The 12308-nt window shown below is 43.1% G+C and overlaps 1 protein-coding gene across 2 annotated transcripts in view; it reads left to right on the top strand.

Moving 5' to 3' along the window:
- Window positions 1–12308, top strand: part of FER1L6 (fer-1 like family member 6) — a 129946-nt gene that overhangs the window by 24972 nt on the left and 92666 nt on the right. For both annotated transcript variants that reach the window (XM_059672789.1, XM_059672788.1), the window contains 6 exons: window positions 1426–1480; window positions 1575–1706; window positions 4822–4884; window positions 9359–9437; window positions 10631–10787; window positions 11350–11536. In XM_059672789.1, coding sequence (XP_059528772.1) covers window positions 1426–1480; window positions 1575–1706; window positions 4822–4884; window positions 9359–9437; window positions 10631–10787; window positions 11350–11536 — 673 coding nt within the window. The remainder of the gene's footprint in view (window positions 1–1425; window positions 1481–1574; window positions 1707–4821; window positions 4885–9358; window positions 9438–10630; window positions 10788–11349; window positions 11537–12308) is intronic.

Here is a 12308-nt window from a genome sequence, read left to right as displayed (position 1 = left end):
GTATCTTTTAAAGGATCACTTGCCATTTATTTCACCAGGATAATAGCACTGAATGGAGGAAGGCAGGGAAAAAAGTAAGGAGTAGAGACTTTTCTCCTTGGTCAGAACATTCTCCATCAGTTGAAATTCTACCCACCAACTAATGCTCAGTTCAGATCCAGCCTCTGTGGTGAAGTCTCTGTTGCTTATCCAGCTCTCAGGAATTTCTCTCTTTTTTGAACTCCGATGGCATTTTTTAATATGACACATTTTACACCTTCTAGTTCTCTTTAAATGCTTTGGTCCTCTCTCTTGAATAGATTGCTAGCTTTGCAAGGGTCAAGATGATGGACGGCTAATTCATCTTGGTTTTCCCTCTAACTGAGGAAATCACATAGCTTCCACATAGTAAATGATTGATATGTTTGCCATTTTATTAACGAACATCTATCTTTTGATATTTACATGCATTATCTCCTCAACCCCTATGTGGTAGAAATGATCGTTTCCACTTTCCAATGAGGAAATTAAGGCTAACATCACAAAATTGGGGAGAACAAGTATTCTAATTCAGATCAGTTTGACTCCAAAGCCTTGAGATTTTTTGCTAGTTTACTCTGTTCTCTACCAGACTCAATTATCTGAAGAAATGGAATGAAGTCGAGATGCATGATGGTTTTGTTAGAAGACAAGAGAATACATTTAAAAGGAACTCAGGCACAGTTTATTTCCTTCCTGTTGCTGCTTCTGTGACTATAAGAATTCTTCATCTCTTTCTACTATTATCCAATCTCTAAATCCCAGGTGTGGCACACCTGTTTTCAATATGACAGTCCAAATAAAGGAAATTGTCTGGAATGTGAAATTTCACTGAGATAGAATCTTGGCTGTTCTTTCCAATTTCTCTTTTACCAATTCTTTCAATCTCAAAATTCAGAATGGTTATATCTAACAGATATACTCACGAAACTCAGAATGGTTATATCTAGTGGGAATGGCAAAGTGGTCCTGTGGAAAGGATCTGACAGGAGACAGGGGACATCCTTATTGAGACCCAGCTCTGCCACTGACTTGCTGAGGAATCTCAGTTTTTCATTCTGTGAAATAAAAAATAAATAATACTGATAATCATACTAACAATAAGAGTTGGCATTTATTCTCGCCAAGTCCTGGATTAAACGTTTACATGCATTATATCATTAAATTGTAGCCATCTCCTCATGTGGTAAGTGCTGTTATTCACTCCACTTTTAGGATGGGGAAACTGAGTCATAGAGAGATTGTCACTTGTCCATTTATACTTATCTCCCCCAGAGATGTAAAGAGAATATGTGAAATGACATAAATAAAAGCACTTAGAAATACATAGGGAAATATTACATGGATTATGGATCTCAAGTATGTTCTTACTTGATGAAATGTATATGTTCAACTTTCTTTTAATAGATCAAAACTGTTGACTAAGATCCATGATGGGGAAGTCAGATCCCAAAGTTATCAAGTAAGTGATTGACTCTTCCTACCAGCTTCCCCAGTTCTTCTTGTGTGAGTGAAGAGCCTGGTCCAGAGTGCGTACACGCTGCTTTGTGTTGTAGATTGCCATAACCATCACTGAGGCCCGCCAACTGGTGGGTGAAAACATTGACCCAGTTGTGATCATTGAGGTCGGGGATGAGAAGAAGCAAAGCACAGTGAAGGAAGGAACCAACAGCCCATTTTACAATGAAGTAAGTCATGGGAGTCCCCAATACCCTCTCCATCAACACTCTCTCCACTGCCACTCTCTGGTGTTCTTGAGCCAGATAGAAAGCCTGTGCCCTCATGACTGCTTCCCATCACTCATCTAAGCCCATGGCAAACTCTCATAGCCTCCTTAACAAACGGTCCATAAAGTTAAACAAAAAGATAATGGAAAGGATAGGTAAGAAATTCCCACTCATTTAAAATACATTACTATATTTTAGTAAGACCCATTTTCTTATTCCTTATAAGCTTATCTTCATCCGTTATAAGCTCTAGGTTTATATTAAAAATGTGTTGGATGTTGGTTCGTGAGAAGATACACATTCTTTTGCATAGCAGAGGCATTGTAAATCTAATTATTACTTTTGAAACAGGCATGCTGCCTTGGAAAGTAAAATAGTCATATTTTCCTAAGCAATGTAAAAATTGTAAAGGAATACATCAAAGAGAGACATGAAGCTTATAAATATTAAACACACTGCATTCTCTTTTGAAAGGAGAAAGATTAGACAGTAAAAAAAAATGGTGAAAGATACAAAGAGTATAAAGTGCGATTTGGTGAAAAATATGTGTCCCGCTGATCTCTGATCCTTAACCCTTTAGTCTCCTCCCTGGAGGCAGCCATTCTCACCAGGCATTTGTATACCGTTTTAGAGACATTTTGGGCAAGCACTAAGAATACAAATAAATACTGTCACCCAATGGTAGCATTCTATACACGCTGTCCTGGACCTTGGTCTTTCAACCAATGTGTCTTGGAGATGAGCCCAAATCAGGATGAACCGCTCAGTCTCATTTTCTGCCCATTGCGGCAGTTTCCCATTGCATCGATACACTGTCATGTACTAAGCCAGTCAATTTCTCATTGATGGACATTACAATTTCTTTCAGTCTTTGGCCACTACTTATAATAATATTTACATGGCGTGACTGGGACAAAGAATATATGCAACTAAGAAATTTTTAAATAAATTTATTGGGGTGACATTGGTCAACATGAACAGCATTTAAAATTTTGTTATCTCCAAATTTCCCTCCCAAGAGGGAACCATTCATACTCCAGTAGTGTTCGAGGGTGCTTGTTTTCCCTTAGACACCATGAATTATCAAAAAATTCAGTAAACTCTTAATTACTTTCCCAGTGGCGGTGGTAATTGAAAAGGAAGGCAGGAGAGCATGGATAATGAAATGCATAGGAAATACCCAAATCCCATTAGAGCTGTTAACTCCTTTCCTTGTTATCACTCCTGCCTCTGAGCCTTTTATCGGGAGTAGCAGTGGCGGTTGTCTCCTTTCTGGTTCTCTCCCTGCCTCCATAACATTGGCATGGGTGTGATGTGAAATAATGTGTGTGAAAATGCTTTGATGCAAAGCTCTACAAATTTGTTAATGATTATAATTCGTATCTGCCTTATGCATACAAGTCCTGGATCTAAATGACATTAACTTAGGCCCAAGTGTAATCACACAAATACATAGAAGTTGAAGTAAAAATCTGTCTTCCAGTTGAACTGAAAACATTTATTACAGCGTTTGACCCTAGTTGTCAAGCCCAAAGTTCATCAGATGTTGAAGGAGCTGGTTAGTAGGGGCTGGGGAATATTTCCCAGCTAGAAATGTGTGTGGGCTCGGCAGTCTGGGGAACCTGTGTGAGGCAGTTGGGTCTGAAATGTGAGATTCAGCAGAAGGCAGTAAACATTGGAACTAATTTATTGGTCCAAAGGAACCCACAGCATCTCATATATCAGAGAATGAAGACTGGCAGGTAAGTGAATTTTGCACATAAAATAAATTCTGAACATGAAACTCTTAAAAAATTTGAACATATATATATATATATATATATATATATATATATATATATATATATATATATAAAACTTCCTGAAATGTTATACATTTTTCTGTTTTCTTAAACAGAAGGCACTGGAAATGCTGTAACCTTTCATTGATACCTAAGGACTGCCATTTTGAAGATCTCATTATAATACATGATGACATCTTTCAGTTTCCACATTTTGGTTTTTCTGTTTTGCCCATTAAAAACAGGCTGTTAGAGGTTACTTTTCTCTTTCCTACTGCTGTCATGTTCATCTCTAATATCCTTGGGTCAGTTCTCTATCCTGAAGCTCAAAAAAAAAAAAAAAAAAAAAGAAAAGAAAAGAAAGAAATAATTCACAAAACGACTTCCTAGTTCTACCTCTACAATCCACAAAAACAAACAAACAAACAAACAAAACACCACCACTCCAGAGTTCTGCACCTTAGAATCATACGACCCCACATTTGGAAAGTACTCACTGAAGTTTAGATGATGAAATGTCTAGTCCTTGAGCCCCTTGTGTGATAATTCCAGGAGAACACAGGTTTGGTTCCAGGCCCACCAGTAACTAGCTATATGACTCTAGGCATGTCTCTCTCTTTTTAAAAATATTTTTATTACTTATTTTTTAATTACAGTTGACATTCAAAATTATTTTATATTAGTTTCAGGTGCACAGCATAGTGGTTAGACATTTATATAATTTACAAAGTGATCCCCCACAATAAGTCTAGTACTCACCTGATACCATACTTAGTTATTACAATACTATTGACTAAATTCCACACTGAGATACTCTTTTCACCCATCATTCTAGATAGGTAAAAAGAAATAAATAAAAGATTTGACAATATAAAGGCTTGGCATAGGTGTGGAGAAATGGCTATTTTTATATGCTGCCAGTGGGAATGTCAAATGGTTTAGCTCCCTCAGAAAGAAACTTCATGCTATTTACTAAATATTTACATGCATATAAAATAAACCATGACCCAGCAATTCCACTTCTCATGCCCATTTTAGAGGAAAACTCACATATATCCTGTGCAAAGATGTGGTTGGTGGCATTCTTTATTTTTTTGGTTGAAAAAAATTTGAAAACAAGTTAAATGACCTTCCAAAGGGTATTTATGACCAATCCATTGATGATATATACATTCATGCCATCAAGGCCCATGCAGCAACTGGTTAGAGCAGTACAGATGTAAATCTACTCTAGGCACAGGCTTCTTACATGCAAGGCCGGGGTTTAAAGTCAGAATGAACTTTATGTTTTATAGTACTTTGTCTTCGACTTCATTGGGCCTCAAGAGCATCTTTTTGACAAGATCATCAAAATCTCGGTGAGTATATGACTGGTGGTGGGAGTGGGGGGAGTGGGAGAGACTCTAGGCACTGGGAGTTCTCTAGGGCAGCATAGCCTGCTTAGAAGAGGAGAGACTCAGGAGGGCGAGCGTGAGCTGGTGAGTTTGAAACCAACAGGATAGAACTTGCAATAAGCAGAATAGAGGAGTTCCAGAAGGAAAACCTTTTCAAGAAAATCTGTGCTTGTTGGAAGCAAGTTGTGATCTACTATCAAGCCATCATGAATTGAATTGTGTAGTGTACTAATGTGGGAATGTGAAAAATATGCCTCAAATGGCAGTGGATTGCCATTTTTGAATTGGTTTCTTTCTTTTTCTGAAGCAAACGTTAGTGCTTCTCTCTTGGAGTGATCTCCACACTAATGATAGTTAATCACATCCCTTCCCCTCCTAGTTAGTAGTAAACTGAGAAACAGAAAAAATCAGGAAGGAACCAAATGTATCAGTAATGCTGGATTAGAGGATGTGATTTGGAGCAAGTGGTTACCACTTGGCTTCTTAGTAGTTAGTTGCTGTTGAGTGTAGACCTCCAGATTTACCCATGGGGGGTTGGGTCTGCTGCATAGACCCTTCCTCAGCCCTGGCAGGTGAATTCCTACCTCCACAGATCGAGCCTGAAGAGTAGAGACAGAGAGGGCGTTCTGGTCCAGCCAGGTTGGCCCACCACCTGGAGGACAGGAATGGGAAGGGAAAGTGCTGAGTTGAAGCTGTACTAGTCCACATGAGAGAATACACACAGGATCATTACCAACTTCATACCACTGCAAAAGGACAGAGACCACTGGACAACACACTGCATCTCTCTCACCAGTTTGAGAAATTGTTGCTTCTCCCATGCAGAGGGTAGTAGGATGTTCATGCTTGAAAGTGGTAGTAGGGTCAGGGGTTGCAGGGAACATACTCTCTTCCAAATTGTTCTGAAAGGACAGAATTCCTATTTTATACGCCAACATAAAATGTGTGGAGAATGAGGAAATGTTTTCCTAACAGTGACACCAACTCTAATAATAATTGTGAAGATGGCAAACTTGTCTTGAAGACTTCCTTGCCTGTCTTTATCATTTGCTCATCTTTATTTTAATATTATGTCACACACACACACACACACACACACACACACAACATCCTATCTAATAAAAGAGAAAAATGGTAATTGGCGTACGACGATACCCTTTTCATCGGCTAATCAGGGCTATATGCAAATTAACTGCCAACTATGATTGGCAGTTAACTGCCAACTAAGATTGGCAGTTAACTGCCAACAAGATGGCAGTTAATTTGCATATGTAGGCACAATGCAGGGAGGCGAAAGGGAAAGCAGGAAGAAGCCCCCTGCCACTGACAGTGATCAGAAACCCAGGGGGGAGCTAAGAGCTGGGGGGCAGGGCAAAGTCGGCCCTGGGGCGCCTTTGCCCTGCCCCCCAGCCATGATCGGAGAATCAGGCGCCTTTGCCGCCCTGGCCAGTGATAGCAGGAAGTAGGGGTGGAGCCAGCGATGGGAGCTGGGCACGGTCGAAGCTGGCAGTCCCGGGAGCTAGGGGTCCCTTGCCTGGGCCAAAAGCGGAGCCCACGATCGCGGGGCCGCTGCAGCTGCGGGTCCCCGCTGCCCGGGCTGGACGCCTCAGCCAGAGGCATTAGGCCTGGGCAGGGGCGGAGCCTGCAACCGCGGGGAGCTGGGGGTCCCCTGCCCAGGCCTGACACCTCTGCCGGAGGCCTCAGGCCTGGTCAAGGGGCCGATCCGGTGATTGGTGATCGGAGGGTGATGAGGGTCAACTCCTCTGGCCGAGGCATCAGGCCTGGGCGGGGGGCGGAGCCGGGGATTGGGGGGATATGATGGTCCCCTTGCCCAGGCCTGAAGCCTGGGTCAGAGGCGTCAGGCTTGGGCGGGGGGTGGAGCAAGCAATCAGAGGGAGATGGGGGTCCCCTGCCCAGGCATGATTCCTGGGCCAGAGGCCTCAGGCCTGGGCGGGGGCCAGAGCCAGTGATCAGGGGGAGATGGGGGTCCCCTGTCCAAGCCTGACACCTCTGGCCGAGGCATCAGGCCTGGGCAAGGGGCCGATCCTGCGATTAGAGGGTGATGGGGGTCAACGCCTGAGGGCTCCCAGTATGTGAGAGGGGGCAGGCTGGGCTGAGGGACACTCCCCCCCCACATACACCCAGTGCACGAATTTCGTGCACCGGGCCCCTAGTGTTATATATCAGTCCTGCATGAGGCTTAGCCAATAGTGAAATTATATTATCTTTCCCAGGGGCACTTGAAGAATGTGACTCTTGAAGAATGAAAAATTATCAAGAGCCAAACATTCTTCATGTTTAAATTCCAGGCACGATGACAAGTGGTGCAGAAGATATTTTGGGACCTGGGACATTGCCCAGGACTTTGTTATATTACATAGCTCAGGCAATGACCTGTTTGGGAGATTCAGGCTCCTAAGAGACTGTCTAGATTGCAGATAAATGGTTAATAGCTAGATTTTTATGCCGTATCATAGACAAGAGTCATGACTCTCGGTGGGCCAAGTGGATTTTTAGACAGAGAATCAAAGCTGGTATTGCCTGTTTCTGGTCCTAACTTACAAGAAGAGACTGCTTTGTTCTGCCTAAATAACCCTTTGGGACAGAGACCAAAGATTATAAAGGGAAAAGTTCCCTTGAGGGGGGAGTATTTAATACAAGTTTTCTGCTAGTGCATGAACTATAAGTCAGCATGCCCAGAATACATTCAGCATGGGAGAAAAAGGAGGGAGTGCTATACGCAGATGCTATTGGGATAGACAGCTGCAGCAGACCCTGGTGGCGCCAAAGACCATCTTCCCCTGACAGGGTCCCCAGCACTCTGTGTGTGAGACGCTCCAGAGTTCTGGCAGTCTAATTAATGCCTGACCACAGCAGTTGCCTGGCACTCACACTAGGTGGATGATTTGAGGAGGTCTCCTGTGTTATTTAAAGATCTGTTTGGGGCTCTTGCATCCCATCGCCTCACTGGGACCCAGACACCTTTGACCTGAGAATAGCTTGAGTCAGATTTGTGTTCTTGCTCAGGCCTTTGGGAAGCCACATTAGCAACTGCAAGCATGGAAGGGTTGGAATGAGCTTGGCGTATGTGGCCTTAAATAACTCCTTTATCAAGCCAAGTTGTCCCTGCTTCCCCTCAGTTCTCTCACATCCTTGCAAAGTTTGGTCAGGGAAGGAAGAGTGAAAAAGGAGATGGGAAAGGCTGTCATGTCTCCATTTCTTGAAGTCAGTTGAGTTTGTTTCTTATTGACTCTCCCAGAGGAGCTGTTTAGAAGCTACAAAAGTCTCCTATTCATCCATCATTCAATCTGTCTTATTCATTAATTCATTCAGTGTTTATTGAACACCCATTATGAACAAGGCCATATGGTGGGTAGAAGAGAGTAGGAAACTGTCCTTGATTCAAGGGACTCATAGCATTTTATAATTAGAAGAAAATTTAGAGGTCATTTAATCCAACTTCCAGTCAGTGCAGGAATCCTTCTCTACCACCTCCATTACATGAGGTTCTTGGACTCTGCTTGATTATACCCAGTGATGGGGAGATCACTACTTCTGGGAAAGCCCATTCCATTGCTAAGACGTTCTATTATAAAAGATATCCTTATGGTGAATTGACATCTCTCTTCCCGTAATTTGGGAGCTACACTGGGAACCTACCCTTCTACATGGAAGTATTTCCAAGATCTGAAGACACGGAGTTACCGCTGCCCTTCCTCTTTTCCTTTTCTGGGTTAAGGGTTAAACTCCTCCTGAATCTTCAGCAGTGTCTCAGACAATGTTGTTTCTGAACCGAGGGCCAGCTCTGACACCTTCCTTTAGAACTTAAATTCATCTTTATAGCATTGGCATTCAGATGTGCTGCTGCAGCCAGCCAGGCCCTCTGCTCTCTACTGGTTAGATGAAATATTGAGGATGGCCATCTCTCTTGTTCTAACTATTGTACATGTCCAAAGCTTCATGTGATAAGTTGTCTGAGAAAGTTGTGAGCAAAGTGCTGTGTGAGTTAGTGGAAAAAAGGGAATACTTTCAGCTGTGGGGAATCAGGGAGGGCTGCTTGGAGGAAGCAGCATTTGCTCTAGGTATTGAAGGATGAGTAAAGTTTCAACAGGCAAAGATGGATGTTGAAGGGTTGGCTGCACAAAAGTTCATTTTGCTTAAAAAAAAAAAAAAGAAGAAGAACGCACAGACTGAGATTTGTTAAGTGTCCTTTAATAAAGGATTCGCTGAAAACCTGCTGGGAGAAAGAGGTACTTCTGGATGCCCTTTACAGCCCTGAGTTTTTGGTGACCAAATGTCATTGTGCTTCAGAGACGAGTGGAGGTCAGACAAGGGTCAAGGCCTAGAATGCTCTTTGAGGTGTCAGGAACCCATTTCACAGGTTTATCCTAAAAAAGAAATGTAGTTCTCCCGGGCTCACTGCTCCGTCACTCCTCAGGTCTTTCATCATAAGCTGATAGGAAGCATCCTGATTGGCGCCTTCAAAGTGGACCTGGGCACTGTGTACAACCAGCCTGGTAAGAAAGCCCTGCCTCCTCGTAGCTCTCTTACTCTTCTCCAGTTTACCCCACCTGGAGGCCGACTCATTTATTCGCTCATCCATCTAACCATCCATTCAGTAACACTGAGCGCCAATTATAGACTGTGAGTAAGCTATGGCTCTTTTCCTCAGTTTAAGATCTAATGACAAAATTATCTTATATGTCCATACTTCTGAGCAGCTTTTTCCATTCTCACAAATTCTGTCTCATTTAGTGCTGTGAGACAGCATCAACAAAGATAGGAAAGTGTTGAAGTTAAGAATATGGGCTCTGGAGCCAGATTGACTGGGTTCAAATTCTACTCTGCTCTTTCCTAGTTGTGCATCCTTGGGCAAATGACTTGGCTTCTTCATATCTCAGTGCTTTCTTCATAGGGATGTTGGAGGATTAAGTTAATAATATGCATAGAGTGCTTAGTGTAGACCCAGCACAGAATAATGACTGTGGTATGCCATATAAGGATTTGTTGTAATAATCATTATTATCCCTGATTTAAAAGAAAGTGAAACTCAGAGAAACTAGGTAATTTGTCCAAGGTCAAGAGCTAATAAGTAATAAAGCCAACAATAAACATAGATCTTTTCATGAAAGGCCTCTTTTCTTCAACTGTAATTCAAACTCACATGTCCAGGGGTCCAGGTCATGTGAGTTTGAATTAACTCTACTAATTCCATTAGGATTAGCATCTACTCAGCTCCTTTACCTTCTGCTGTCATGTGGAATGTGCCCTCTGTATTGCCTGGTCTAACAGTTTGTTTAGGGATAAGCCAGAAGTACAGGTTTTTGTATGAGATTTTGAAGTTTGGACTTCCAGTGTAGGCCAAACAAAAAAATCCATGAGCCACATTTATGGCCTGTGAAATAATATGTGACTTCTATACTCCTTTAATGTCCTCCTACTTCATCAAACCTAGAATTCTGGCTAGGGGATCTCTATCAGGTTGAAAGGCTTCCCAAATACTTGTGACCGGTTGGAGAAAAAGATGGTGAAGAGGATGGGAAGTAAAGGACAGGTGGGAAAGGAGGAGAGGCAGGTGGCATGAGACTTGGACACAGCCCAGATGAGGTGATCCCTCAGTAGAGTGTGGGAGACCTTGGGTGTGGGAGAGAATTGGGTGGGGCTGGGTCCATCTGTGCAGGATATCTGAGCTGTCAGGACACTTTTACAGGTCATCAGTTCTGTGACAAGTGGGCCCTGCTCACAGACCCTGGTGATATCAGGATTGGCACGAAGGGGTATCTGAAGTGTGACATCAGCGTGATTGGGAAAGGCGACATCTTAAAGACCAACCCGAAAATCTCCGATGCTGAGGAACAAATAGAAAAGTGAGACAGATTCATCCAGGGCTGGGCAATGGAAATGATATGTTCCCATTTCCATGTCTCTTTCCCTCCCTCCCTTTCCTTATGGGTACACGAGAATGGCCAAGTTTATAACTTATCCACATGGGATTCTGCTCTATCTGAGGCATCGCGATGTGCCTGACGGAAGGTGTAGGACAAGTAGAGCCTGTCTTCCTATAATAACCCATAACAGACAAGCTATTCCTGAGCTTATCTGATTTATTTGAATTTAGCTGATTTTCCTTTGAAAGAATTATAATTTCAACCACTGATTTATAAAATGGGGAGACTTAATGTACCTATTGTAAGGTACAGCGTGGGAGACAGTGTTTATTCTATAATTGTAGGACCTAAGTGAGTTTGCATTCACTCTAATCATACCCCTCACTGTCATTAAACTAAGAAGAAAACTCATTTTAGCAATAGATCCTAATCTTTTCAGATTTCTGTCACATATCAGGATCTTTCCGTATGCTTCTAGCTTTTCTCCCTATTCTTTTACGAGAGAGCGCTTTTTTATTTTTTGTTTTTGTCCTCCTCTAAGGAACCTTTTGATCCCTCAAGGGTTTCCATCAGAGAGACCCTGGGCCAGATTCTATGTGAGACTCTACAAAGCAGAAGGGTTGCCCAAGATGAACTCCAGCATCATGGCGAACGTGACCAAAGCATTTGTGGGTGACAGTAAGGACCTCGTGGATCCCTTCGTGGAGGTCTCCTTTGCTGGGCAGATGGTGAGGAACTGTTGTCACCAACAATGACAGGCCTGGTCTTTACCTAGGACATTTCTAGTCAAATGATATGAAGTTAAAGTCAAAATTAGGAAGTGCCTTGAGAGAAAAAACTTGCCGCAAAGAGGCACCGAGTCATGTGGCAAGAAAGAAGGGGAGGATTGCTCACTCACTGTCCATTGGAGATCATGGAGAGGAGCCACTGGGCATCATGGTTAGAACCTGGGCAGACAGGCCGCCTTTCTTACCTCTGGCTACTTCTCTGAGCTGTGACCCAGTCCCTGCAGAATTACCAGCCTTCTCCCAATCTGCTCCACAGTCTGCCCAGGTGGTCGTTATCCTGTGTAAATCTGAACATCCCTGTTCCCTGCTTAAGAGCCATTGGAAGTACCAGAGCCTGGGCACATGGTTGGGGCTCAATCCTGGTTGGCTGGGCTTTGAAGCTTCAGTTGACACATACTGCCTCTGCCCTTAACTATGTCTCCCCGACCCCTCCACTCGGCAGGGTGAACACCGGAGTATTTTTGACGTGGACTGCCTTGGCGGTCAATAGGACATCAACTCCATTTTATGATGAGGTCCAGACTGGGAATGTGATTTACACAGATTCCTCCTTTTATAAAACATGAACTCTGGGTTTAAATCTGGGGCATTCCCTGAGGTGTGGGGAGCACTGCTGTCCATAGCACAGTGTTAGTTCCACCCCCGTCCCGGTATGAGGATGAGAACTTCCTGAGGGCAGGACCCGAGCCTTACTCACCTTTGCCCCAGTGCC

This window comes from Myotis daubentonii, chromosome 17, assembly GCF_963259705.1.
Source record: "Myotis daubentonii chromosome 17, mMyoDau2.1, whole genome shotgun sequence".
Lineage (NCBI taxonomy): Eukaryota > Metazoa > Chordata > Mammalia > Chiroptera > Vespertilionidae > Myotis > Myotis daubentonii.
The sequence above is the reverse complement of the archived record's forward strand: the minus strand, read 5'-3'. Positions and strand labels throughout refer to the sequence as shown.